Raw genomic sequence first — 12787 nt, 5'->3', positions numbered from 1 at the left:
ATTGCTTCTAAATATGACAAAATAGCATGCATATTGACTTGTTTTCCTCTATTTTTCCTCTACTGCTTTAATGCTTGTTGTGGGATATGCTTATCACTGTATGTTAGAGCACTACTTTTCCTTTAAACAGAACAGCACTTTTCTGATGTCGTACTTAGTGAAGAATACCTCAATCTTGGTGTAGAGCAGGTGTGCAGTCTTATATCCAGTGACAAACTCACGATTGTCTCAGAAGAGAAGGTAAGACCATCTGTATCACAGTATTCTTTTTATCCTTCTGGGTGAAAGAGCAAGCTTGCCCTTACTGCTCTTGTATACTTGTTTGGAAGGATTCTTTGTTTCCTCAGTGAAAATAGGCATGTATTGTGCTCATGTTTAAAGGATTTTTCCCAAAAGTGTTGTCAGTCTGATGTTGAAAACTAATCTCAACTCTTAATAATCCTAAAACTGTATTAAATCCCATAACCCTTTGTTCTTTGAAAAAAATGGAAACTATATTAAATGGAAATGCCTTCTTATCAAGCAGAACAAACAGAACACGTGCTCTGAGTCACATACACAGGAGTTTGGTTTACCAGAGGATAACTAACTTAAAAATAGTAGTTTGAAGAGCAAGTATATGCCATCTACTAACCTTAACATCAGCAGTCCCGCAAAGGTATTAGAACTCTGTACGTATATGTAGGCTGTTTAACTGAACAGATATGGCTTGCAAAGGAGATGGCTAGGTAGCTTGGTATAACCAAATTTGAGTTTAAATATGTGTTGGCTCACCTTTAGCTGGATCTCATTTTTTTTAAAGCCATTTTTGAAACTCTGATCTTCAGTGAGCCCAGTGCAACGCTTCAAACCTCTGCTGGTTTTCAGGTTGTAGATGTTTTCATTTTTTTATCAGTTGTTCTCAGTTTAAAATACATTGGTTTTCTTTTTTTTCCAAGAAGTATATAGATATACTAACATCTCTGTTTAAAGGAGGCTAAATTGTATTCAAAAACATGTTTGAATACTGATTTGTATGACTAGGTAGTGTTTCATGTTAAAACCTTTTCGAAACTTTACATCTTAGAACTGCTTAAACTGCAACCAGCAAAGTCGTGTTGTTGTTCCCATAATACCCTGAAGGTCCGGATCTATCACTTTGACGTTGATACATGTGATGCTACTTCTGTGCAGTATAATTAAGGTTTTATGCTATAGTGTATGATGAACTGCTGCGCAGTAGAAGAGAAACTAGGCTTGGGATCTCTTTTAGTAAGACTTGGTGATGAGAAGTAATTTGAGTGATGATGTGGAAGGTTGATCCTCCAAGAAAGGAAGAAAAGGATGAGGATTGTAGTATGTTGTTGCCGTGTTGTTTGTTTACCTAGTTTCATCGGATTTTCAGTATCAATGAAATTACTGTGTGCGTTTTGTCAATGTAGCACAGCTGTCCTTGAAGCACAAGCAGAGTGATATAAACAGAGACTGGCTTATGCATCTTCAGAATTTCGTAGTGGGTAAATACAGAAATAACTGGAGCTGTAACTGCTGTTGTCTTTCTCACGTTGGGAATTTTAGTATAAGCAAAAACTGTTTTTTGGAGTCATACGGATATTTTCATACTGTTGCATTTGTAAGTCAAAGGACTTGCATTTGTTTGTTTCCTGGAAGGTATTTGAAGCAGTGATAGCGTGGGTTAACCATGACAAAGATGTAAGGCAGGAGCTAATGGCACGCCTGATGGAGCATGTTCGGCTGCCTTTGCTTTCCCGGGAATATTTAGTTCAGGTAAGCAAAAAGGAATACTAATTCTTCTGCACGTGAACAACTGTTTGGTTGGTTTGGTTTTGTTTGGGTTTTTTTAATGCTAGATGGAGAATTTTAATTTTAAACAACAGTGTAATATAATGTGTTACTAATTGCAAAAATAAACAGCCAGCCACCACCACGTACGTATGTGTGCATACACACATGCGCACAGAGTCAAATGAAGGATTGCTGCTTAGAGAATGATGTAAGTAATTTATCTGTTTGACTGACTACTTGTCATACCACATGAGTAATGTGAATGATTTAATTTGCTGAGATCAAGTTAGCTTTCATTTTTAATACGATCTTTGATACGAGATTTGTTTTCATAAGTGAATTTTCAACTTCAAAATTTTATCTATTTATAAGTTGGTTAGGAAATATTGAAAAGTAAACATTCTTTTATTTGGTTGAGATATAATATGCTCTTTCAAATTTTATAAGCTCATTTTGACTATTTTGGTGTCAGGACAAATATGACTTCGCTATTAACATTGGTTAGCAGGTGTAGTAGTAGTTTGGTAGGTGTTTATTTTAGAAAGTCTGGTTTTGTGATACGAATTTTCTCCACTTTGAGTAGGTGTTTTTGTTGATTTTTTTTGTTTGTTTGATTTGTAATCTGGATTTGGTTTCGTTTTGTTTTTCTGTTGTGTTTTTTATTGTTGTGGGTAGCTTACTAGTTTGTTAAATTCATCTCCATTACTCCCCCCCTTAGTGATCTATACTCTGTATTTGAAAAGTCAAGAAATGTACTTGATTGTAAGAAAAGTTATTTACCTTGCCTAACATTGTTTCTTCCACTTACTAACTGAGAATCAACATCTCCTGTTTTTTATTCTTTCTTTTTAGTGACTCCAGACGCTATCACATAAATTTGTGTCTGTGGTTAAATGACAATCTGAAAAATCAGAGTAATGTGCACTTGTGTGATATAACACAGGTTTTATTACACTTCAGATTGTGATTTGTTTTGCTTCCTTAACATGCTCAGACCTTGTTAAACTTCTATTAATAAACAGAGAGTTGAAGAGGAAATATTGGTTAAAAACAGCAGCGCTTGTAAAGATTACCTCATTGAAGCTATGAAGTATCACTTGCTGCCGACTGAACAACGAGCACTGATGAAAAGCACTCGAACGAAATTGAGAACACCCGCTAGCCTTCCAAAAGTAAGACCCTTATTTTTTCCAGTGTAGTTATTTCTTCAAACTCCATTTTGACAGATTCCATGAAAGCATCACCATCATTTGGGTATTCCAGTAAAAAGTTTTGTAGCAGACTTATTTCTCACAAAAATATAACAAGTGATTAGCTCTATGATCCATACTACTTCATACTACTTATGACGATATATGTGATTCAGTATCTCACCTACACACCTCACCACTACTACCTCCCCTCCCAATAAATATTTTTTAATAAGTGCTTTAGCATTTGAGAAATATACAATTATGGGAAGTAAGCCTATTTAAAAAAAACACAAAACCAACCAACCAACCAAAACAAAGGAAGGACTGATGCTTCTGAGTTGAGGCATTTTATTCCATTTTTAGCTAAAAAGCATTTTAGCATTTTTAGTCTTTTATTCATTTTATGCAAAACCAAACATTAGATATTATTTTCTTTCCAATGAAATAAAGAAGCTTTTGCATAGTACTGTTACAGCAAATGAAATAATGGAATAGGAGGTTCCATTCAGCAGATTTAGCACATTTCTCTCAAGGGAACCAGATAAGGTTATTCTGTGAATGATGGTCACAGTTCAATTGAACATCATAGACACTGAATTCTCATACCTGGGATCAGAGTAGGAAGTGAAGATACAGTAAAATCTGCCACGTTCATGGGAGCTCTACCTAGATTCTAATTCTTCCTGCTTTTCTACCTTGGATACTTCCTCTGGACACAATAATTACAAATTGCATGTGTTAAAAAATAAAAATAATTTAACTTTGACTAGCTTGCAAGACTCAAACTTCTTATTTAGAGAATCATCCATTAATTATTTCTTGTACATAAGTTTGCTTTATTTTTTAACAGTTTTTTGATCTTTCAGATGCTCTCATATATGCAAATAACAAGTAGTATTATCTCCCTTTTAGTTGATGATGGTAGTTGGAGGGCAGGCACCAAAGGCAATTCGCAGTGTTGAATGCTATGATTTTAAAGAAGAACGCTGGCATCAGGTGGCTGAATTGCCTTCCAGAAGATGTAGAGCAGGTAAATGATGCCTAATTTTTTTGTTGTGGTTCGCAGTGCTTCAGAATTTAAGTGTCTGTATAAATCATTGTATGTTCTTTGGAACAGTACTTAACAGTAAAGTACTTAAAAGTACTTATCTGAGAAGGGCTAAGCCTTCACTTCAGTGATCATTCTTAACATTCAAATTACTTGCTAATCTGGAACAATACGAGTTTGATAACTTGATCTTAATTTGTGCTTCAGTTTGTAATCTCTAGAATAAACTGCTTTATTGCCTTCTGTAGATACAGAGGATAAATAAATATAAATATTAATTCATTATAGTAGTGAGTAATTTCACCATTAAAATATCATATTATTAAATGAGTTGAAGAATGTGAAGAAGTGTCCAACTGATACTGAAAATGTGATCTGAGCAGCTGAGATATCTAACCGATAAGTGCAGCAAGCATGATATTCAGAAGTATGAGCTAGAAATAACAAAAACTGTCAACTTCCAGTGCTTAATCTGAATGAAGTGTGGCTCTAGGACACTGTCAAAAGCCCAATAGCGTAGTGACTTTAAGTTGTCATCTAGTTGCATACTTAGAGGACAGTATGGAATAAAATTAATTCACAGACTGAAACGCTCGTCTTTCCTCCCCGTTTCCCTGCTCTAGGCATGGTGTACATGGGAGGTATGGTTTATGCTGTTGGTGGTTTCAATGGTTCATTGAGAGTTCGCACAGTAGATTCCTATGATCCAGTGAAGGACCAGTGGTCAAGTGTTGCAAATATGCAAGACCGGAGAAGCACACTGGGAGCAGCTGTATTAAATGGCCTTCTTTATGCTGTGGGAGGATTTGATGGGAGTACAGGTATTATCGCCTTTACATACTGCTGATTAGCTTTGACTACTTCTGACATAATTGTATCAAATTTGAATGTGTCTTTCCTGGTAGCTGTGATGAAACCAAGCATGATGGTAGCTTAGTATCTTGTGGTGTGCAGTGTGCTTAGTGGTCACATCCTTCTATTGGGTTGCCCAAAAAGTAATTGGATTTTTTTCTGGGTAAATGAAACGTGATTTTTTCTTGGAAAACAAAAAACTGTATTAAACAATATAGTATCGATTTTGTTCAATTACCTTTTGCCATCTTTCAGGCAACTTCATGATTCTGTGCTCAAAAAAAGTTATTCTCTTTTTTGGCAAAAAAACAGTTCCAAGAATTACTTGATATCCTCATCGGCAGTGAAGGTTTTACCATTCAAGGCATTTTGTAAAGAACGAAACAAATGGTAGTCTGATGGTGCCAGGTCTGGCGAACATGGAGGATGTGGTAACACATCCCAGCCAAGCTGTAACAATTTTTGACAAATGACCAAACTGGCATGTGGTGTAGCATTATCATGGAGAAACACAACACCTTTGTGTTTCACCAGTTCTGAACACTTCTGTTTGATTTAATTTATCCAGTTGACAACAGTACATGTCCAAATTAATGGATTGGTCCCTAGGAAGCAATGCAAAAGCAATGCAAAATACACAATACCTTTGAAATCCCACCAGACTGACAGCATAATCTTCTGCTGGTGACTATCTGCATTTGATGTGCTTTGAGCTGGTTCGTCACGCTTGCTCCACAATCTTTTTCATTCATCATTGCTGTAGATGATCCATTTTTGATTGCCAGTTATCATACATTGAAAAAATGGATTGTTTTCCTCACATTTCAAGAGAGAATCACAGATGTCAACACGCTTAGCGAGACTAATTTCTTTAAGCTCATGTGTTAGCCAAATATGTGGTCTCCTAACATATCCAAGTTGTTTTAAATTTTTTTCAACACTGGATTTCAATATGTAAAGATTATCATCAATCTCTCATGTCATTAAATGCCAACTGGAGTTGATAACTTCCTTTATTTCGCTGTTATCAACTTTGATTGGCCTTCCTGAGAGTGGTGCATCTTTAACATAAAAATCTCCAGACAAAAATTTACCAAACCAATTCTGACACTGCAGTAGTTTTAAGGCATCTTCAACATACACATCACATAACTTTTCAGGAGCTTGCACAGCATTTTTTCCTTTTCAGAAGTAATACAGCAAAATATGAGGAAAATGTTCCTTTTGATTTTCCATTTTGAAATCTATGCCAAATAAATAATTGTTAACAAAGTTGGGCACTTTCTTTTTCTAAAACAAGCTTGACCTGTCAGCTGTCAAGTTACATAATGAATTTGCAGTTTAAAATGAAGTTAGTCACACTTCAAGGCATGTATGTCCATCTATTAAAATAAACCCACAATTGCTATTTAGCCAACCCAATAGCTGAGCAGTGGAGTGTTTGCTTCCATCCAAGAGTTTAGGCGTAATGCCTAGTGGATCTCTGGGAAGTTCCCTTTCAGTATTCCTTCTATAGTTAGAGTCCTTAACTCATGGAAGATGTGAGCAGGAAAACTACCTGGTCTCTTTTGTCCTGTTTGCATATGAAATATACCTCTGTGTTTTCACATACTGTAGGATTACCAACAGCTTTCTCTGACCTGTGGGAAGGCCGGGGACATACACTGTTCATTCTTTTCACAAATGCATTAAACCATTTGTCCTTTACCGTAACAATTACTGAATCATATGTAGGACAGAGCATTGTGACTTAATTAAAAAGAAAGGAAAATATCCAGGGAAGAATTTTTCAGAGTTCCACAAAAGCTTTTATTAATTTGCCCACTTAAAGACACCAAGAATGGGTTGACTGTAAATCTAAACATCAGGTGTGCCTTTTGCACAGTACTTACCAGTCCTTAAAATGACATAATTTGAATTGTCAGATGAGAAGCGTTTTCTGGAAGGTAGACATTATGTTCCACCTAGATTTATAGAAAAAATAATGTTATATTGTCTTCATAGGTTTATCATCAGTCGAAGTTTACAACTTAAAGACTAATGAGTGGTTTCATGTAGCTCCAATGAACACAAGAAGAAGTAGTGTTGGTGTAGGCGTTGTTGGAGGTAAGTTGACAAATGATACTAAAAAGAAAGGAGAAAAATGCAATCATTTACTACCTTTTCTCACTTTTGAAAACATATTTCAGATTTATATTTTTGCTCAGCATTGTAATTTAAATGGTATGGACAATGCGTAACTGTTCTGTTTGGTTTTGACCAGGTTTTAGCATAGCTGTTTTAATTATCTCTTTTTTTTTTTTTTAGAGCTTCAACTGTGCCTGAGGCCAGCTGAGAAAAAGCTTGCTAAGAATGCATGCTCTAGGTTATGCATGTCAGCAAAGCTAGGGAACCCAATTACTGAAGTGATTACCTTATAAATTGGTCTTTAGTGATGCAGCACTGCAGTATTGTCAGCTCTGTTATCTGTGGCCGACTTTGCTGGTTGCAGGCTGAGGATGATCTCAAGGACAGTGCCAGGAAAACTTTTGGTTTTTGAGTCAGCTTGGTGGTGAATAGCCTGAATGTCGCTTGTGCAGTTGAGACCTGGGCTGGCTCTTGGGTCTTAGAACAGTATTAGATGTGTGTGTGTTTTAACTGCATAGAAACCATTGCTGTTCCTGATCTGAAAATGCAGACTGCATACGTAATTTTCATCTGAATTTCTGATATTTCTAGGAAGCCTATTTGTGCTTCTGATGTTGAATGTACTTGAATTAGCTTGCTTGAACAATTCTTAAAAAAACAGGGTAAAGTACCTTTGTATTTCAGCTATGCAATTTATAATCTTTGACCTGTGGTGTTCTTGTTGGATACTGGCTGCCTTTTATATCCAAAGACAAAAACTATTTACAAAATAGAAACTCAGTAACTGATTGATGACAGGTACTGATTAGTAGCTAATTCAGAGAACAATGACTTCCCCTCAGCCTGTGTATCAGTATAGTCTGTGTGCATTAGAAATGTTTAGGTTTCTGTTGGTTACCCTTCTAGGTAAACTGTATGCTGTTGGTGGCTATGATGGGGCGTCACGTCAGTGCCTTAGTTCAGTAGAATGCTATGATGCTAATACAAACGAGTGGACCTATGTTGCAGAAATGAGCACTAGACGGAGTGGAGCAGGTGAGTGGGCAGGAATCAACTATCCTTGTAAAACTGAAACAGAGCTGTGGTTTTAAAATTTATCTAAAAATATAAAAGGTAAGCTACAATCCGAGTCTAATAGAATGTGTTAGTCTTAGATGACTGATATATTGCAGGATGTAAACACAAATCTGTCCTACAGAGTAAGATTCAGTCTGTTAATAGTAAATACCTTTCCTTTTTCATACTTTTCATGTTCCTCCTCTTCCCATAACTTCTGATGTTTTTAACATACAGATTAGTATGCATGGATTGTGACAATCAATTTAAAATCATCTAAATACTGAAGTATCAAAATCTAGATGGCCAGGATGAAAAAAATGTCATTTCTTCAAAGATGTCCCTTTGCCAGTGTAGGGACGATTTTTCTAACAGGGTTTTCCGGTTGACTTTGTGTGAACTGTGACTAGATTTCCACCTCTTTGGAGGACTTGTTCTGCATTCTGATCCACTGCAGGAAATTTTGTCCTTGTTCATTCTTAAGTTTGTATTACTGGTTTCATCCTATTACTCCCACTTATGTACCCTTTGTTTCATCTTCAGTAATTCTTCTCATCACCTGATGTTTACATCCTTTGGATATGTATAGGCTACTACATGTTATCCTTCCTTATCATTTAGCCAAGGTGTATCCATTTATTTCTTTATAATCTTAAAAAATCCCTTCTTATCTTTTTTTTTGTGTGGATTTTTTTTCCTTGCGATTCTGAGTATGTATATTTCTCTTTAAAGACATCAACAGTGCCTGTGGTATTCCACTTTTGTTTAATGAAATAATACTTTCACAGCTCCAAACTGACTTTAGCATTTTCACTATTTATATTATGGACTCATAATTTACTGTTCACTGTCCTCTATTTGTCTTTTGGTATTTCAGGTTTTTTCAACTTACAGAAGTTGTTTTATTTCTCTAGATGTGTTCCCATGGACTTTTTCAAGTCAAATGACATGATACTATTTTTCTATGTTTATTTTTTAGTTGTTTAAGTCACTTTTTTGCCAAGTAGTCAATGGTTCCTTTTAGCAACACCCTTCAGCTATGTGCTGGTGATTGCATTAGTGTTCTTCATAACTGGAAGAGATGCTGCTACAAATAAAGAGATGATTAATAGTTATTCCAACTTTTCATCTTGCCTTCCATTACTCTTTATTAACTCTGAACTGTTTTTAATCTGTATAATAATGTTAATTAAATCCAAATTATTTCAAAAGAAATAAAAGTATTAAATACATTACTGAATTTAAGATATTTAGTTTGTGATGTTTTGATTGTGTTTCTAAACTAAAAATATGACATTAATGAAGGAAACATGATACGCTGTATCTCGACAAAACATAGTTGTCTTGGAAAACTTCTAGTTACTCAGTTTGTGTATCTTGGAAGTAAATTCTGGATTAAAAACTGGACAGAGTTGCAGTAAGGGTATCATTAAATACTCCTGTCTAATATTGGCAAGTTTTGAGGAAAATATTTGTATAAAATGGGCAATTACATGTATCCTTAGAAAGACAAAGTGTTGGTGGGTTGTGACAAAGCTTCATTTTGCAGTCTGCCTGCACACCCATTTTTATCTCGGCTTTTTTTTTTTAATATTCTGTTTTTGCAAACTATCGTTGTGCTTATAGCCTATTTATACACTAGATATTTTCAGATTTTTTTTAACGTTAAATTACTTCTACACCTCTGAATTAGTGCCTCATATATACTAACTTCTGGGATCTTTCTGCCCCTCTCATCTCTCCCCTTATCCCAGAGCTCAGGATCGTGTTTGTTTACTCAACTCTCTGCTGCATTTCACCTTGTCCTCTGCTTAAAAAGGATCAGGAGGAAAAGTAAATGTAGTCAGCTATTTCAGATTCATATGATTGAGTAAAATAATCAACATTCTTCTGTGCCGCTCTGTTAAATACTTGGAAAATTGTATTTGTGCATGGGGGAGGAGTGGGTGGTAATGTGAAAATTTATTGTGAAATGACTATTGATTGAGTTTGGCTGTCATGGCCAAACATGCAAAACCACCAGAACTGTTTCAATAGGTGATCAGTCCTGGTGGCATTATGGGTGCTAAGTAAAGAGAATTTTGTTCCTGTATTAAACTTTTGGATCTCTGGTCATCTCAAGGAAGTTACGCCCACCTCTTCTTTTCCTACTGCTTCAGCTTCATTCAAAAGCAACTTCAGAGGTTAACCCTCAGTTACTCTTCTTTAGTACCAACTGCTTCTCAGTTGATCAATACGGGGCCAGATCTGTTTCCAGCAACATATTGGGATGAGACACTTCAGACCCAGATATAGGCCATTTGGGAGGGATGAGAGATATAAGACAGGGTCCTGAAAAATGGGCAGGAAAGAAAAATTACAAAGAAAGGAGAACTCAGAAGACGGCAACAAGAGGATACAGACGGAAGGAGCAAGAAATAAGGTAGGACTTGGAAACTGGGAGTGGGATTGAGGGAAAATGAAGCACCAAAGAGGAATGGAGAGCATTATTAAAATTAAGGAGCCATCAAAGAAAAAAAGGCAGTGTGGCAGAGAGAAGACTCTACACACTGCATAGGAAGGTCAGTGACTATACAGAAAGCCTGGGTGGGGGGCTTTAGATCACACTGCATGTTTAAACTAAAAATCTTAGCCCTCCTTCTAGCTCTGTAATGTTTAATGCTACCCAAGATGAATGTTGTATTTTGCTGTCTAATAAGGTGTGATCAGAGTGGGAGAAAGAAAAGCTGTCACACTATACTGTGACATGATAGCTAGAAATAATAGTAATAAAAGAGAAATTAACTGGGAAGGATGTGGGGAAATGTGAGTAGTGAATATCACTGATAAAGCATTAGATAGCATGATTATAAAGCAGTGTCCTATTAAGAAGCTATTTTTCATATTTGCAGTACCAATTAACTCTTCAGTCTTTCTTTCCCCTCTTTAATTATTAAAACCTGTTCTTTTAATAAGAAAATTGAGTTATTACAGCAGGAGTAATTTCTCTCCCCATATAGGAATGGCTCTTACATACCATATTAGTGACATGTTTTAAAGGATATTTCAGCTGGCTACAAAGGTCTCAGGGTTTTGTTTTGGTTTTGTTGGTTTTTTTTAACCTAGCATTTTTTTTTCTCTGAAGGACATAACTAATCTTTTGCATTCATATTTGCTGTTTTCCTTTAATAAAGATTTTAAGCTGTGCCCTTTCCATGGAATGCTTTAAGAAGTATATTTGCAAATCTTTATCTCAGCTTTGAGTTTCATAATCTTAAATGGGACATATATCAGAGTTCCCAATGTACTTTCATAGTAGTGTTTTTTCCAGTTGTCTTTATGGTCCATCACTCACAATTTCAATGCAAAAAAATCCCTGCACTTCTGAAATCTATTATGTTTGGGTTCTAATAGTGCATTATAAAGTGAGAAATACACAAACAGGCCTTCCTTTCTGCTTCCCCTATTACAGTCTTTTCAATATTTGCAATCCAATTAGCAAGTAGATATAGACTAGCTTTATTCCTTCATCTCAAGTTTAGAGATTAATAAGCTTCTGTTGTAAAGTAAAGGAAGACCCTAGGAGTAAAGAAGACCCTTTAATAACCTTTTGGATATTTTGATAACTGAAACTTGGTTCAAGGAAGCTTGATGTTGTCCTCCAAATCCTGGAGGAGGAAGGTGCTCACTCTGTTTACTTTTGTTTGATATATATGTTTACAAGGTATTCCAGCACTTCAGTGGAAACATCCCTATTGTACAATGTCCATCCATTCAGCTTTTATCTTCCGTACTGCACAATTTTTACTTTATAAAAATTCACTTACACTTTATCATCTTGTCAAATTTCTGTTATGCTGGCTAAGCACACTGTCTCATTTACTGTCACTTCTAATTAGTCCTAAATTTCAACAATCTTCATTTTCCTGCATATCTTTTTTCGTCCAAAATTTTCTAAATCTTCTGTTGCAGAACAGCTCTGGTCTTTGTATGCTGCAATACAGTAGACGAGCATGCAAGACATTTTATCGGTGTCTTGCAGTAGTTACTGTCTTTTTGCTTTAACGCATCCTGACCCAAATGTTTTCTGAAGTAGTTCCTAACATTGACTGGATGAAGGATTTATGTTAGTGGACGTAGTATTTGTTGTTGTTTCTCCTCTGTATCAGTCAAATAATTCTCTGGTTAATTTTCACTATTTTCATATGTTCACAGGTGTTGGTGTGTTAAACAATTTACTCTATGCAGTCGGTGGTCACGACGGTCCTTTGGTAAGAAAAAGTGTTGAAGTGTTTGATCCTGTCGCCACTACGTGGAAGCAGGTTGCAGACATGAACATGTGCAGAAGGAACGCAGGTATATGCAACAATTACTTTAAAATAGTGGTAATATCATTTGGTGTAAGTGCCGTGGTCCTGGATTTCTGCTGCTTTTGTGATGTCGCAGAAGAGAAACCATGCTTTTATGGGATGAACAAGCCAATTGCTAATTTTCATATTGGTTTTCTGTCTTTTTTTAGGTGTTTGTGCTGTAAATGGTCTCTTGTATGTAGTTGGAGGCGATGATGGTTCCTGTAATCTATCAACAGTGGAATATTATAATCCAACAACTGATAAATGGACAGTTGTGTCTTCTTGTATGAGTACAGGAAGAAGCTATGCAGGTAATGTATATAGATATTTTTAACAGACTTTTTACAGTATAACAGGTAGGATAACTGGACCACTCTCCATCATCTTTGCCAAGT

At 35.9% G+C, this 12787-nt stretch overlaps 1 protein-coding gene across 1 annotated transcript in view; it reads left to right on the top strand.

The window, feature by feature from the left end:
• KLHL2 (kelch-like family member 2) overlaps positions 1-12726 on the top strand; it is a 55684-nt gene extending 42958 nt beyond the window's left edge. The window contains exons 5-13 of the mRNA XM_010193816.1: positions 131-240; positions 1651-1767; positions 2808-2957; positions 3891-4008; positions 4650-4847; positions 6883-6984; positions 7912-8040; positions 12256-12396; positions 12560-12726. Coding sequence (XP_010192118.1) covers positions 131-240; positions 1651-1767; positions 2808-2957; positions 3891-4008; positions 4650-4847; positions 6883-6984; positions 7912-8040; positions 12256-12396; positions 12560-12726 — 1232 coding nt within the window. The remainder of the gene's footprint in view (positions 1-130; positions 241-1650; positions 1768-2807; positions 2958-3890; positions 4009-4649; positions 4848-6882; positions 6985-7911; positions 8041-12255; positions 12397-12559) is intronic.
• Positions 12727-12787: the final 61 nt, after the last annotated feature.

The sequence above is a fragment of the Mesitornis unicolor genome, unplaced genomic scaffold (genome assembly GCF_000695765.1).
Source record: "Mesitornis unicolor isolate BGI_N332 unplaced genomic scaffold, ASM69576v1 scaffold9841, whole genome shotgun sequence".
Taxonomy (NCBI): Eukaryota; Metazoa; Chordata; class Aves; order Mesitornithiformes; family Mesitornithidae; genus Mesitornis; species Mesitornis unicolor.
Note: the sequence above shows the minus strand (reverse complement) of the source record. Positions and strands in the feature narration are given on the sequence as shown.